Here is a 16,669-nt window from a genome sequence, read left to right on the forward strand (position 1 = left end):
CGCAGCGCGGTGCGTGGACGTGAACGACCCTACTGTAACGTCGGCGTGGCCTAATTAATATTCATAAGTGTTCAGTATAACCAGTCTCTATGCTCATAAAGGCTGGATGCAGATAACCAGTACAAATTATGCAGTATTTGCAGTACTTCTTTCTGTCTCTGTGTGTCATGCTTGCATAACTCCAGAAATTGCAAAAAAAAAAAAAACTGAATTTTCAGCATCAGTCCATTCTAATATGCTGATTGCTAATCATTTCATATTATTATCAATGTTGAAAACAGTCGTGCTGGTTATTATTTGTTGTGGAATATATTTATATACTTCCTATCAAAAGTTTTTTGAACAGTAAGATTTTTAATGTGTTTTAAAGAAGTCTCTTCTGCTCACCAAACCTGCATTTATTTGATCCAAAGTACTGCAAAAACAGTAAAAATGTAAAATATTTTTACTGTTTAAAACAACTTTTGCATCCTTGCGAAATAAAATTATTAATTTCTATAATTTATTTTCTTATACCAAGCTTTTGAATGTTATAGTGTATATTGTTACATAAGTTTTTTTTTTTTATTATTTCAGATAAATTCTGATCTTTGGATCTATATATTTAATCAAAGAATCCTTAAATAAGTCTCTTTTGCTCACCAAGCCTGCATTTATTTGATCCAAAGTACTGCAAAAACAGTAAAAATGTAAAATATTTTGACTGTTTAAAATAACTGTCTCTAAAAATGAGATATTGAAGTTTTTGTGGTATTGTCAACTATGTAAAATATACTACCAGTCAAAGGATTTTTAAAGTGTCTTCTGCTCACCAAGCCTGGATTTATTTGTTTCAAAGTAGAGCAAAAACAGTAACATTTTGAAATATTTTATTTTTTTAAATAACTTGTTTTCTATTTGAATATATTTTAAAATGTAATTTATTTCTGATTTCAAAGCTGAATTTTTAGCATCATTACTCCAGTCACATGATCCTTCAGAAATCATTCTAATATTCTGATTTGCTGCGCAAAAACATTTATTATTAGTATTATGTTAAAAACAGCTGAGTAGAATTTGTTCAGGTTTCTTTGATGAATAGAAAGTTCAGAAGAACAGCATTTACCTGAAATAGAAATATTTTGTAGCATTATAAATGTCTTTATCATCATGTCTTTTGATCAATTTAAAGCATCCTTGCTAAATAAAAGTATTAATTTCTATAAGTTATTTTCTTATACCAAGCTTTTGATCTTTGTATCTTTATATTTATCAAAGAATCCTGAAGAAAATGTACTCAACTGTTTTAAATATTGATAATATAATAATAAATAAAATGTTTAATAATAAAAAAATGTTTCTTGAACAGCAAATCATCATATTAGAATGATTTCTGAAGGATCATGTGACACTGAAGACTGTAATGATCGTTTTTAACATGATGAATGTCTTTATTGTCCATTTTAATCAACTTAATGTGTCCTTGCTGAATAAAAGTATTAATATCATTTTAAAAAATCTTACTGACCCAAGACTTTTGAACAGTAGTGTATATATCTATCTTCAAGTGAATATAATGAGAAAAAGCAACACAAATGTGTAAGACTTTTAGCAGGCATATAAAAATGAGATATTAAGTCTGGTTTGAACACAAGGAAGTGAAGGTTTTTTGTGTGGTATTGTTCAATTGTCCTGTCAAATTTCCTTCAACACAATTCATGCAGAAAAATAATTCATAAACAGGTCAAACTCCTGCGATAATAACGACCTTTCAAATTCACACACACACACTCGCTCCTATTCTTTTCCACACAGTGGCAGGAAGTCGTCCAGATATCCGCCGTGGTTTTGAAAAAGAATGAGGGACAAATTCGGGGAGGGAGCTGGTGAGGGTGTAGACATGAACGTTCACATGCCTCACACAGTATTACTGGACTGATGCTGCATCCATCTAAAGAAACCATCCAAGACTCCCTCAAATGAGAAGACACCAGTTCTTGGTCTTGGTGATTCATACTCGAGGGGTTGTAGTGTTGCATCAAAGAGGAACCTGACTAACTCCTGACTCGTCTGTGTGTTCAGACATGCACCTGACTGTAAGACTATCTATCATCTTATGGACTCTGTGCAAATTATCTCAAGGTGAGTCAAATTCAGTTTCCTGTGGATAGAAGTGATGGATGAATGAATAGATGGACACAGATGATTGCTGGTCTTCTAATGACCTACTTATTATAGCTGCAAATGAGAGAGGAATAGTATATAACTTGTTTTTATAACTTAATAAATGTAAAATTTAACCTGAATTTGAAGGAACTTTGTAAAAAGTTATATTAGTAATAATATTTATTACATTGTTTAAAAAATATTTATTAAATTACACATTAACATACAAAAACAAATTAATTATTTTAATTAGTTTATACTATTTTGTAAAAATCTGTAATATTTTTTAAATAAAAAGTTTTTTGTGATATTGTCAACTATGTAAAATACACTACCAGTCAAAGGATTTTTAATGTTTTTTAAAGAAGTCTCTTCTGCTCACCAAGCCTGGATTTATTTGTTTCAATATACAGCAAAAACAGTAACATTTTGAAATATTTTTATTATTTAAAATAACTGTTTTCTATTTGAATATATTTTAAAATGTAATTTATTCCTGTGATTTTAAAGCTGAATTTTTAGAATCATTACTTCAGTCACATGATCCTTCAGAAATCATTATAATATTCTGATTTGCTGCTCAAAAAACATTTATTATTATTATTATTATGTTGAAAACAGCTGAGTAGATTTTTTTCAGGTTTATTTGATGAATAGGAAGTTCAGATGAACAGCATTTATCTAAAACAGAATTCTTTTGTAACATTAGAAATGCCTTTATAATCACTTTTGATCAATTTAAAGCATCCTTGCTAAATAAAAAGTATTAATTTCTATCATTTGTTTCCAAAAAAATGATACTGACTCCTTTTGAATGGTACAATATATATTGTTTCAAAAGATTTTTACTGCAGATAAATGCTGATCTTTGGATCTTTCGATTCATCAAAGAATTCCACTCTGTAGTGTTTAAATATTGATAACAATAATAAATGTTTCTTGAACAGCAAATCAGAATATTAGAATGATTTCTGAAGGATCATGTGACTCTGAAGACTGGAGTAATGCTGAGAATTCAGCTTTTGTCACAGGAATAAATTACATTTTGAAATATATACAAATTATTTAAAATAGTTTAGAAATGTAACATTTTTACTGTTTTTGCTGTACTTTGGATCAAATAAATGCATGCTTGGTGAGCAGAAGAGACTTCTTTAACAAAAAAAAACATTAAAAATCTTACTGTGGTAGTGTATATACAATTTAAAAGTAAACCAGTTGAACTTTCTGTGTTTTGCTGTACAGAATTCTCTTCTATTGTTCAGCTTTTATGGCTTGATTTTGCTTTCACACACCTGTCAAAGCCATTGTCCCTCTCTATTCCATCCCTCATCGCTACAGTAATGCCCTTCAGTCTTCATCCACTCCCATTCCACCCCATTTCCTGTTGCTGTTCGTCTCTTCTGGAAACTTCCTGTTTGTGTCATGCCCCTCGTTTCCTGTTTCCTGAATTCAGGTCAAGGCCCCGCCCCCTCCAGCCAGGATGATGCTGAATATCTTTAGTTATGTGGGCCCTTTAATAGCTCAAAAACATGCTTGACATTGATACGTGTTCTACTCGTTTCTATGACATGATAATCATACCTACTTTTGCTTTCCCTAAAAGCCTCCCCTAGTGATCCATACAGCAGCTGTAGGGAAGGAAAAAGGTGCCAGGCCAAGTTTGGGAATGGAGTATGTGATGAGGAGTGCTCCAAGTCTGAATGTCTGAGAGATGGATTTGACTGCCTTAAAGACAAAGGCACCTGCATGTAAGAAAGCAGCATAGCACATGCTAATATCACATAAAAAAAATAATTAAAAAAAATATAAATAAATAAATAAATAACAGGAGAAGTAACTCCAGTTGTGGACAAAGTACAGATATCTAACAAAATATTATTCTAGAAAAAATATTAGTACTTCTTTTCAATTTTACTCGAGTAAAAGTATAAAGTACTGATCTATGAATGTATATTTTGTAATTTCATTTTAGATATATTATAATTCTACCGCTCAAAATCATTAAATGCGTTGACATATTAATTACATTTCCATAATAAACATTATAAAATATCAACGTCATGTAAAAATAAAAATAAATATATAACATATAGTATTTAAAAATTAGGAAAACTTATCCCATTGAGACAGTGATACGGTCATAAATAGAGATCTGATGAATCAGACTTGTGAATTCACTGACTCGTTAACTGAAGACTCGCTCTGGCCGGATCATTAGAATCAGCGAGTCATTATTGACTCGAGAACAGTTGTAATCCTATTAGTTCAATTCGAGAATGAATCGTTCGATTTGATTTGTGAACCGAGTCAACAGGTTCATTCAAAAGAATAAAGTCGCTCACGAATCGGACATCGCGACCGCGTCTCAGAGAGGTACCGTTAAGAATTTCTCCATTTCAAAATACCGGGAACGGCGTGTTTTTAAGAAATGTAGTGCAGTAAAAAGTACGATTTATTCTTTGGAATGTAGTGAAGTAAATCATTGCGATTTGCGAAATGATTTAACAGGTTCATTAATAAGAATCAACTCGCTCGCGAATCGGACACCGCTATCGAGTCTCGGAGCAGGTGGCGATTTCTCCATTTCAAAATAATGAGGAATGGCGTGTTTTAAAAAACAAAAATGTAGTGGAGTAAACAGTACGATTTATGCTTTTAATTTAAGGAGGTAAAACAGTGCGATTTGCGATCCGATTTAACAGGTTTGTTCAAAAGAATCAACTCGCTCGCGAATCGGACACCGCTATCGAGTCTCGGAGCTGGACACGATTTCTCCAGTTCAGTTAACGAGGAATGATGTGTTTTTAAGAAATGTAGTGGAGTAAAAAGTACGATTTATCTTTTTAACGTAGTGAAGTAAAACAGTGCGATTTGCGAACCGATTAAACAGGTTCGTTCAAAAGAGTCAACTCGTTCGCGAATCGGACACCGCTATCGAGTCTCGGTGTGGGTGACGATTTCTCCATTTTAAAACAACGAGGAATGACGTGTTTTTAAGAAATGTACTGGAGTAAAAAGTCCAATTTCTGCTTTGGAATGTAGTGAAGAGTGCGATTTGCGATCCGATTTAACAGGTACTTCAAAAGAATCAACTCGCTCGCGAATCGGACACCGCTATCGAGTTTCGGAGCTGGTGACGATTTCTCCAGTTCAAAATAACGAGGAACGACGTGTTTTTAAGAAATGTAGTGGAGTGAAAAGTACGATTTTTACTTTGGAATGTAGTGAAGTAAAAAAGTGCGATTTGCGAACCGATTCAATAGGTTCGTTCAAAAGAATCAACTCACTCGCGAATCGGACACCGCTATCGAGTCTCGGTGTGGGTGACGATTTCTCCATTTTAAAATAACGAGGAACGACGTGTTTTTAAGAAATGTAGTGGAGTAAAAAGTACGATTTTTGCTTTGGAATGTAGTAAAGTAAAACAGTGCGATTTGCGAACCGATTCAACAGGTTCGTTCAAAAGAATCAACTCGCTCGCGAATCGGACACCGCTATCGAGTCTCGGTGTGGGTGACGATTTCTCCATTTTAAAATAACGAGGAACGACGTGTTTTTAAGAAATGTAGTGGAGTAAAAAGTACGATTTTTGCTTTGGAATGTAGTAAAGTAAAACAGTGCGATTTGCGAACCGATTCAACAGGTTCGTTCAAAAGAATCAACTCGCTCGCGAATCGGACACCGCTATCGAGTCTCGGAGCTAGTGACAAGTTCTCCAGTTCAAAATAACGAGGAACAACATGTTTTTAAGTAAGTAGTGGAGTAACAAGTACGAGTTATGCTTTGGAATGTAGTGAAGTAAAAGTAAACCTTTCTTAAAAAAAAAAAAATACAACGATAGGCCTACTAGAGAAATGTAGGCCTACTTACAGTAAGTACAATAACGAAAAGAAAACTCTTTAGTAACTTCCCTAGAAAACTCTATGAAGAATGATTTATTTGTTATGAATAATTGTAACCATAGTTATAATATATCAAACTACATGCATAAAGTAAAAATCAAAGTTGTTATATGAGTTCATTGCAATGCAGTATGAATGTTTATAATTCATTATATGCATGCTTGATGTCAAATGTTTTGTTTTCTCAGTTCAGGGCATATTCAATACTGCCGAAATCATTATGACAATGGCCACTGCGACCAGGGCTGCCACACCGCCCCCTGTGGATGGGACGGCTCAGACTGCCACAAAAATCAGCACCCCAGTTGGGCCAAAGGAAGCCTCATACTGCACACTAGAATCCCGTTCCAGAGGGGTCAGATCCAGAATACCTCTCTTTTATGGCCCTTAAGCACTGTCCTGCAGACCAGCGTCAAACTCAGAGGGATGGCACCTCTCCAGCTCACCGCAGACTTACTTACAATGGACACCCAACAGCTTGTTGAGCTGCACGCCCAAACGCCATCCTATGACAGCAATGGGTTAGTGATACATGTTTTCAGTTTAAAAAAAATGCCATATTCTACATTTAAAGCTTTTATTTTATTTTATTTTGAAATTATTTCATTTAAAGAGGCCAAGTTCTACATTTCAAGCTTATATTTAAATTTATTTTATTTTATTACAGTCTATGTTTATGCATAAAAAATATAAATTATATTGTATTTTACTTTGTTTTTGTAGTCCATGTTAATCCATATACACCAAAAATACTCATAATGTAAATTAACTATAAATAAACCCCTAAAAATATACCTATAAAATAATGTAAAAAATAAATATTTTTAAGTCTAAAAAGGCCATATTCTACATTTCAAGCTTTTAAATTTATTTTATTTTATTTTATTTTAGTCCATGTTAATGAAGGGTTTTTGTATCAGAAATACTCATAAATAAACTGTAAAAAAAAAAAAGAGAAAAGTATACCTAAAAATAATGTAAAATAATTTAAAGAGGCCATATTCTACATTTCAAGTTTATTTTATTTTATTTTACTTAATTTTTATAGTCTATATTAATCAAGGGGTTGTGCACCAAAAATACTTATAATGTAAATAAACTAAAAATCAACCCCTAAAAACATACCTATAAACAAATGTAACAATAAATATTTGTAAGTTTAAAAAGCCATATTCTACATTTAAAGCTTTTACATTTATTTTATTTTATTTTATTTATTATTTTATATTAGTCCATGTTAAACAAGGGTTTATGTATCAGAAATACTCATAATATAAATAAACTGTAAAAAAAGAAAAATATATCTAAAAATAATGTAAAACAAATTATTTAAATATGCCATATTCTATATTTTAAGTTTTATTTTATGTTATTTTATTTCCATAGTCCATGTTAATCAAGGGGTTATTCACCAAAAATACTCATAATGTAGGCCATATTCTACATTTCAAACTTTTTTTATTTTATAGTATTGTATAATGTAATTCATAATATAAATAAAGTGTAAAAAACAAAAAAAACCTGAACATATACCTAAAAATAATGTAACAAATAATTTAAAGAGGCTGTATTCTACATTACAAGTTTTTATTTTATTATTTTATTTTATTTTATCACACAGCTATTTCCACCAACTCTCTGAGCTTACGAATTAGGCTGTTATTGCTATTATGCCTGAAATTTTATTTTATTGTTTTAAAGTGTATGTTAATCAAAGCTTTTTTGCACCAAAATTACTCATAATATAAATTAACTATTTAAAAAAATAAAAAAGAATTATTGATTGGCTAATCTGAATTCATGCACTTCATGTTTGATTTTAAGGCCATTTTGTTTTACTTTTATATAAGATTGTGAGTATTATCTGTTTTCCTGTAATCAGTAGTCTGTTTTCCAAACGTATGCTGACTGCATGTGCATTTTTTGTATTACAGGTCAGTGTTATTCCTGCAGCTGGATAACAGACCCTGCAACAGGAGAGACACCTGTTTCCACTATGCCATCGAGGCTGCACACTTCCTACGTGCCATCCTGGCACAGAATCATGCCTCATTTCCCATGATCCCAGAGATCCAGGCGGCTGTGATCAGTGTACAGGGATTTGATGAGGAAATAGGAACCAGAGAGGAGGTGAAACTGCTAATAGAGGAGGGCAACGGTGTGTTTTCGTTGTACTTTACCAAAACATAGCCATACTATTCAGACACTTGCAGAAGTACCTTATGCAAAATGTGAATTTTATTATTATTTACTTATTATTGTAGTTTCAAACCAGTATGCTGTTATTTTTCCTGCAAAAATGTTTGAAGGGGTCAACGGATGCCCATTCTCCAGTTGATATGATTCTTTAGGGTCTTATTGAAAAGTCTATTATATACTTTGGTTAAAAATTCTCAATGGTTGTGTAAAACAACACCCTTTTTACCTTGTCAAAATCAGCTCTGCAAAATGGGACTGTTACAGCTGATTTAGGGCGGGTCTGAGGTAAAATGCTCATGTCAATCAACTACCGTGGGAGCGGCCTCTGTCGGTGTGGCGAATGGCTAGATTTGAAAATTATTTTTACAGGTTAATTAAAAACCACTTCATGGATTTTTATCATTATAGGGTAGATTTGTACATACACTGCCAACACACATTAATGTTCAAACAACATGTAAAAGTGAAATTTGCATCCGATGACCCCTTTAATATTAGGATGTATTAATACTTTTAATTAAGAGCATTACTGAGATGCTAAATCTCACGTTTTAATTCATAAAGCCTGGATGTGGCCTGTGGTCGGTGTGGCGACGGGACTCGGTGTGGCTGCTGTCATGCTCATTACGGTGGTGTTCCTGTGGTTAAAGAAAAGAAGACAGAGACGAGGAGGAGAGCGAGTGCGTCACAGATCCACGGTGACCGATAGCAATAACGGCAGCAAGGCCTGGACCCGCCGCTCTGAGGAGAAAAGAAGCAGATCAGGAAGAGATAAAGACAAAAATGGGATGAAGAAAAACAAGAAAGGAAAAGACTCAGGAAAAAGACGCAAGGAGCCCCTCGGTGAGGATGCGATCCGTATGCGGTAAGTGTTCAAAGGAACTCAAGGGTCTTTGAAGAGTTTTCATACTGTGAGTGAGGAAACCACGCTAATGGCGAGGAATTGTCTGTGTCCTTTACGCTCTTTATAGACCCCTGAGGAAGGAACTGGACATCGGAAGTGACACCGATGTGACCCAGAGCTCAATGGAGGACATCAACAAGACCATCTGTGACCACAGATCACCAGACCAAAAACACTTCAACCAGCCACGCATGCTGGGTGAGACCTGAACTGACTGCAGCCACTTCACATATTCATATATTTTCAGTATTATTTATGTATTTGCTCTAAAATGGCAAGCAAAAAAAGGAGGGGTTTAAGGGTTTTTTAAGGTTTTTTTTTAGTAATTTTAGACCTTATTTCTAAGGAGCCCTAAAGGGACCTTTGCAAAAATAAAAATAGACAGACTTTGGCATGCTCACGAGAAACTCTCACGCAATAGTTTTTCATGAGCATGTAATAGAATTGGATTTCAATAGGGCAATACAGCCTATAATACTTTTTACTTTTGTAGATTAAACGCAAAAGTTTCTTGTGAGCATGCAAAAGTTTCTCATGTGCATGCAAAGGTTTTTTGTGAGTTTGCAATCGTGAGCATGTGAAAGTTTTTCTTGCGCATGTGAAAGTTTCTTGTGAGCATGCAATCGTGAGCATACAAAAGTTTTGCGCTCGCGTGAATACACAATAATTTCTCAAGAGCATGCAAAAGTTTCTCATGAGCACGTAAAAAAATCTCGTGCATGCAATAGTTTCTCAAAAGCACATGAAAGTGTCTCTTGAGCGTGCAATCGTGAGCACGTGAAAGTTTTTGTGTACACGAGAAAGTTTCTTGTGAATAAGCAATAGTTTCTCATGCACACACAAAAGTTTCCCATGAGCATGCACTCATGAGCAATAGTTTCTTGCACACAGGTGAAAGTTTCTTGGAAGCACACAAAAGTTTCTTGTGAGCAAGCAATAGTTTCTGGTGCGTATGCAAAAGTTTATTGTGTGCACGCAAAAGTTTCTCGTGAGCACATGAAAGTTTCTCACACGCATGGAAAACTTTATTGTGAGCATAAATGCAATTGTGAGTTTCTCATGAGCGTGCAATACTTTCTTGTGAACACACAATAGTTTCTCGTGAGCATGCAAAAAAGGTTTTTGTGCACATGCAGTAGTTTCATGAGCGTGCAATACTTTCTTGTGAGCACGCAAAAGTTTTTCATGAGCATGCAACAGTTTCTCGTGCACATGGAGTAGCTTCTCATGAGCATGCAATACTTTATTGTGAGCACGCAAAAGTTTCTTGTGAGCATGCAATAATTTCTCGTACGCATGCAGTAGTTTCTCATGAGCGTGCAATACTTTCTTGTGAGCGTGCAACAGTTTCTTGTGCGCATGCAGTAGTTTCTGGTGAACATGCGAAAGGTTCTCATGCACATGCAGTAGTTTCTCATGAGCATGCAAAGGTTTTTTTGTGCACATGCAGTAGTTTCTCATGAGCGTACAATACTTTCTCGAAAGCACGCAAAAGTTTCTTGTGCACATACAGTGGTGAACATGGGAATGTTTCTCATGCACATGCAGTAGTTTCTCATTAGCACGCAAAAGTTGCTCGTACATATGTGAATGTTTCTTGTGAGCATGCAATAGTTTCTCATACACACTTGAGAGTTTCCGTGAGCATTGACAAATTTCTTGTGCACATGCAGAAGTATAAGTTGAACAGATGCATGTAAACAAACTCAAATGTGTTTTTTCTAATAAGATTTACTCCCCCAACATAACCTTTGAAAATCATGTGCATCTGAATAACATTTGCATATCATTTTAAATGCATCATGAATAGAGAAAGTGCTAATTCTAATCTTGCATACTGTTTAGCTCAGGTAGGAGGAGAAATGGGACACAGCTACTGTACTTCAACTCAGTTGTGTTTCTCTGTTATTATACCTTTAGCTCCCCCTAGAGGATGGGAAAGAAACGCTGTCCCTACACCTCAAAAACCGCCAAGAAATGTGAGTTTATTTAATTTTAACAATATTTTAACATATTAATAATAACTTATTCTGCAACTCTCATAATGCATGCTATTAGAAAGAATTCTGGATTTGCTGCATTATTGTGCATTTGAAAAATTCTCTCTGTAGAGTTAATCTCTTGTGCTGTCATCTCTCAGACCGCTCCAGTGCAGTGGTGTGGCCCGGACGGCTCGGTCGTGCTGATCCGAGCTGTCAGAAGCGGGCTTGACCGAGTGGTTTTGGAACTCCTGAGAGCCGGAGTGCCGGTCAACAACACCGACCACACGGGTAAGAGCTCCATTAACCCCTTGCATGTGAAACGAGTCTCTTCAATCAATGTGGTCTTCAAGAATACATTACAGGAATAGTTTTTGTTTCCTTTGCAGTTGGGGAGTAATGTGTTTTGCCCTTTCTGATTTTGTCTTTGTCACTGTCTCTGTCCTGTCCTGAACTCCCCACTGCCGTCCACCGTCTCCTTCTGCTTCCCTCACGTCACTCCAGCACCCCTGATAAACACGTCTGATTCAGAACAGAGTTAATGTGCTGTAGCGCCCGGTCAATGTGGAAATAATGTATTAACCATCCATGCCTCTGTTTCTCTCTCTCTAAAATTTCCCTCTTATATTGTCCTGATGGTTGGCTTCCTGTTTTCCCTTTCCATAACACATTCCTGGATGCTGTCATGTCATTTTTTGGCTTCGTCCACTACTGTGTGACCCCTCTGTGTGCTACAACACGCCATTTCCTGATCACCCTTGTCCTCTTTGTTATCAATTCCTTCTTGCATCTCTTCTCTCTCTGTCTGTCTCTCTCTCTTATTCTCTTCATCCAGGGAGATCTGCCCTCCACTGGGCATGCTCAGTAAACCACCTCCCATTGACACGGACCCTCATTCGCTACGGTGCTGCAGTGGACATACAGGACCATAAGGTAAAGAAAAGTCAACCTTTTGTATAACCAAATGTATAAACCAGGGTTAAGCTGCATTCCGAATTTGAACTGGGGTAGCAAACAGGATACAACAGAATATTATTAGAATTTCAATTTAGGACATTAATGCAATTAATACAGTTAATTAATGCAATTTTTAACTAGTAAACAGGTAGAACAAACTAATGAATGAACAATGGATGGATAGATAGATTAATTCATGGATGGATGGAATGATGGATAGACAGACAGACAGACAGACAGATAGATAGATAGATAGATAGATAGATAGAGTGAATGAATGATGGATGGATGGATGGAATGACAGACAAAATGATAGAATGATGGAACAATAGAATCATAGCTGATAGATAGACAGACAGATAGATAGATAGATAGATAGATAGATAGATAGATAGATAGATAGATAGATGGACGGATACACTGACAGACAAAACGATAGAATGACGGAACAATAGATAGATAGATAGATAGATACAGAATGAATGAACTGTGGATGGATGGAATGAGAGACAGAACAATAGATAAAATGATAGAACGATAGATTGACGGAACGATGATAGATAGATGATAAATAGATAGATAGAATGAACGAATGATGGATGGATACACTGACAGACAAAATGATAGAATGACGGAACAATAGAATGATAGTTGATAGATAGATAGATAGATAGAAACGAATGATAGATAGATGGATACACTGACAGACAAAACTATAGAATGATGGAACAATAGAACGATAGATAGAACGACAGAGATAGATAGATAGATAGGTAGATAGATAGATACATAGATACAGAATGAATGAACGATGGATGGATGGAAAGAGAGAGAACAATAGATAAAATGATAGAACGGTAGATAGATAGATAGATAGATAGATGGGTAGATAAATAGATTGATAGATTGAATGAATGATGGATGGAACGACAGACAAAATGATAGAATGATGGAACAATAGAATCATAGCTGATAGATAGACAGACAGACAGATAGATAGATAGATAGATAGATAGATAGATAGATAGATAGATGGACGGATACACTGACAGACAAAACGATAGAATGACGGAACAATAGAACGATAGATAGAACGACAGATAGATAGATAGATACAGAATGAATGAACTGTGGATGGATGGAATGAGAGACAGAACAATAGATAAAATGATAGAACGATAGATTGACGGAACGATGATAGATAGATGATAAATAGATAGATAGAATGAACGAATGATGGATGGATACACTGACAGACAAAACGATAGAATGACGGAACGATAGAACAATAGAACGACAGAACGATAGATAGATAGATGGATGGATACACCGACAGACAAAACGATAGAATGACGGGACAATCGAACAATAGATAGATAGACAGACAGATAAATAGATACAGAATAAATCAACAATGGATGGATGGAATGAGAGACAGAACAACAGATAAAATGACAGAACAAGATCGATAGACAGATTACTATACATACTAATGAAATAAAAATCTTTCTCTTTAGGGTGAAACGGCTTTGTTTCTATCTGCTCTCCACGGTTGCTATGACACCGCACGATTCCTGCTGCTCAACGGGGCCAATCAAGATCTGTGTGACTGCAAGGGGCGGCGGCCACTGGATGTGGCTCGAGATGGATTACATCATCAGGTCCTTGAGCTCCTATTGGCTCACAGAGTTCACCGGGCACCGGTTCCTCTAGATCCCGCCACTGAGGTGCTCTGGGACGATCGCACTTACGTCTATTCTCCTTGGGTCGCATCTCCTCCATGTCTGCCTGGACGAAGTGCTTCGTTTTCGGGGGTCATCGGCCAAAGGGGGGTCCCAACACCTCCACCTACGTAAGTCAGCTATCAGCTCACTATTTCACTCAAATATCTTATACAATTTTACCAGCATGCTCTCATGTTTTGTTCTCAACAGTGATTGGCAGATGGGAAGAACGCAATGCTCCTCCCCCCAGAACTGGCGTCCAGCACCCAACCAATCAGCAACGGCACTGGTCAGCCCCAGGATTCTCGGCCGCCCGTCTCGACCTATCAGCACTCTCCAGGAAGTGACATCAGAGGCAGAAGACGAGGAGAGGGAGATGACCCAAAACATTACTCGAGCGGCAACACCTCACTTCCTGTCTCCACAACCCGCACCTCGACAACGCTCGTTCTCCTGTACCCAGCATGCACTGAACCGCCGTTCCAGTGGCAACCAACCAGAGCTCTCCGTGGCAACTGCAGCTGAAAAAATAGCCAATGAGCATGTAGAAATAGTGATTGTGCCACACCCGAGAGAAGCGGCCAGCCAGTTCGAGAGCAAAACCACAGGGAACGGCCACAGCGCAGCTCAGATGGACTCTGAGAGAGAGAATATGAGGAACTGCAACTCTAAAATCGGTGAAAGGATCAGTATTGAGCCCCCCGTCACCATCCAAAGCAGCTTGTGAGAGAAGATACAGAGAAAAGAAATTAGACGACTAAAAATGCACAAAACTCTCGTTTACAGTGTGTCATTTTATGGACTATTGAAATAATCTGATTATGTAATATTATTGGCGGAATCTCAGGAAAACATGTCCTCACCCCAAAATCAAAAGCAACTCATATTTGCATGAAACAAATAAAGCCTATATAGAACTATTAAGATTAGGGTTTTTTTGTATTTTGACTTTTTTATGACAATAAAACATATTTTTTCCTTTATTTCCTCTCTACTGTTATATGGTTGAATGTTTTGCTTTACTGTAATGTTGGATTTACTTTAATAGGTCACAGAATATACAAATAAAAAATCCTTTTGCACTACAGTAGTAGTGTAAGAAATTGCTTGTTAATATATTACAATAATTACTGTAACATTATCATTATTGTATATTATAGTAATTATATTACAGTATGTACAGTGGTTTTTTTATTATGCTAAAAATAGGCTTTTCTGTAAACAGACAAATGTTATGCATAATAAAAATCATAATACAAATAATGCAACATAAAATAATGCATCACAATCTTAATTATGCTTAAAATAGACTTAATTTTCTGTAAGAAAACATATATAAATTTGCGAACCCGCTCCGAAATGTTGATCTGAAACAACTGATTCACAAACCCCCACATAAGTCCAAATCTGAATCTAATGAATTGCGATCCGCGCTCCAAAGTTCAAATCTGAATAATGATTCGCGAACCATCAATTCAGATCAGGATTCGGAGCGCGGATCGCGAATCAGTCAATTCGCGAAATGGTTCCTTCTAAATCAAATGATTCTCCAACCCCCTTTGAAGTCCTGATCGAATGATTCGCGATCCGATTTGAGCGCTTCGAAACGGTGAATCATTTTGCGACACAATGGTTTAAAAGATTCAGAGTTTCGAAAAAGCACCATTTCGTCCATCACTATCCATCCTAAATAGTATGTGAGATTACAATAAGTGTGTCCCAAAGCATAGTATGCTGAAAAGAGTATGCCAAAAGTCCCTGGATGGTCTACTATTTCAGGTCGGTTTTTGAAGTGTGGATCCGTGCACACTCTAATGGCTAATATTCCCCACAATTCATTGCGGTTTGGCAGAGGATTCGTCCCAGAACTACAAATCGCGTTGAAAAAACTACAAACATGGCGGATGTCCGCGACCGGCGGTTAGATAAAGATGTTTAGAAAAAAGGGTATGAGTTACTAATAACATTCAACCTGGTAAAAATAATAATGTTACCTGTGTTACATTTCATCTGCAACAGCAATGTGAAGTTTTATTATCATCCGTTTGGTCGTTAACTTTTAAATGCATCATTATGCAGAAAATATGAGCAGAGTTTTCTTCATGAAAGACCCGCGACTGGCAGATCAACGTGCTTCTTTTCTCCCCAATACGGTAAGAAGTTAAATTAAATTAAATGTGGAAGGTGTTAACTGTGACAAGATGATTGACAAGATAAAGACACACAAGTTTGAATCAATCGGGGCGGTTCCAGCATAAATGACTCACTCAAATTATTTTGTGTGAAAAGACTGAAACAAACACTTACTTCATACTTTAATTCAAGCAGCTTTTAAGCATCTTGTCAGGAAAATTGCCATTTTCAAGGGTTTTCCTGGCCTTAAATTTTAAGAAGTCAAATTCAAGTACTTCAAGCACCTTGTATAAGCCCTAATGTTCACTAAAGTTTTCCAGAAAGAAGTATTACACCTGAATAAACTAGATGAGTAAAGTTTGAGAACATACTTTAAGTTGGCTTGAGAAAGCCTAGCCTGAAAGTTTGAAGCAGTTGTAAAAGTATGAAAGCAGCTAGCATCATTTAACACATTGCTTACATGATTTAACATGTTGTTAGCTTGTTGCTTGTATTTTTATAGGCTGATTACAATGTTGTTAGCATGATTAGCATGTTGATAGCATAATTAGCAAATTACTAGAATGTTGTTAGCATAATTAGCAATTTACTAGCATGTTTCTAGCCTGATTAGCATGTTGATAGCATGTTTCACGCACGATTAGCATGTTACTAGCATGTTTTTAACATGGCTAACGTGTTATTAGCATGTTTCTAACATGGCTAACATGTTACTAACATGTT

At 35.9% G+C, this 16,669-nt stretch overlaps 1 protein-coding gene across 1 annotated transcript; it reads left to right on the forward strand.

Moving 5' to 3' along the window:
- The first annotated feature begins 1,856 nt into the window (after nucleotides 1-1,856).
- Nucleotides 1,857-14,986, forward strand: notchl (notch receptor, like). Its single transcript, XM_051132286.1, has 11 exons — nucleotides 1,857-2,121; nucleotides 3,752-3,896; nucleotides 6,239-6,571; nucleotides 7,985-8,208; nucleotides 8,814-9,114; nucleotides 9,221-9,351; nucleotides 11,074-11,132; nucleotides 11,294-11,423; nucleotides 11,968-12,065; nucleotides 13,607-13,941; nucleotides 14,024-14,986. The coding sequence occupies exons 1-11, from the start codon at nucleotides 2,064-2,066 to the stop codon at nucleotides 14,538-14,540; spliced, it is 2,331 nt and encodes a 776-aa protein (XP_050988243.1). The 5' UTR covers nucleotides 1,857-2,063; the 3' UTR covers nucleotides 14,541-14,986.
- Nucleotides 14,987-16,669: the final 1,683 nt, after the last annotated feature.

Source organism: Labeo rohita, chromosome 16 (genome assembly GCF_022985175.1).
Source record: "Labeo rohita strain BAU-BD-2019 chromosome 16, IGBB_LRoh.1.0, whole genome shotgun sequence".
NCBI classification, from domain to species: domain Eukaryota; kingdom Metazoa; phylum Chordata; class Actinopteri; order Cypriniformes; family Cyprinidae; genus Labeo; species Labeo rohita.

What these genes read in the sequence shown, in the direction of transcription:
- notchl (XM_051132286.1), top strand. Translation starts at nt 2,064, where the DNA reads ATGCACCTGACTGTAAGACTATCTATCATCTTATGGACTCTGTGCAAA. An exon ending in TCTGTGCAAATTATCTCAAG is followed by an intron (nt 2,122 to 3,751) that starts GTGAGTCAAATT and finishes TTTCCCTAAAAG; the next exon opens with CCTCCCCTAGTGATCCATAC. An exon ending in GCTAATAGAGGAGGGCAACG is followed by an intron (nt 8,209 to 8,813) that starts GTGTGTTTTCGT and finishes TAATTCATAAAG; the next exon opens with CCTGGATGTGGCCTGTGGTC.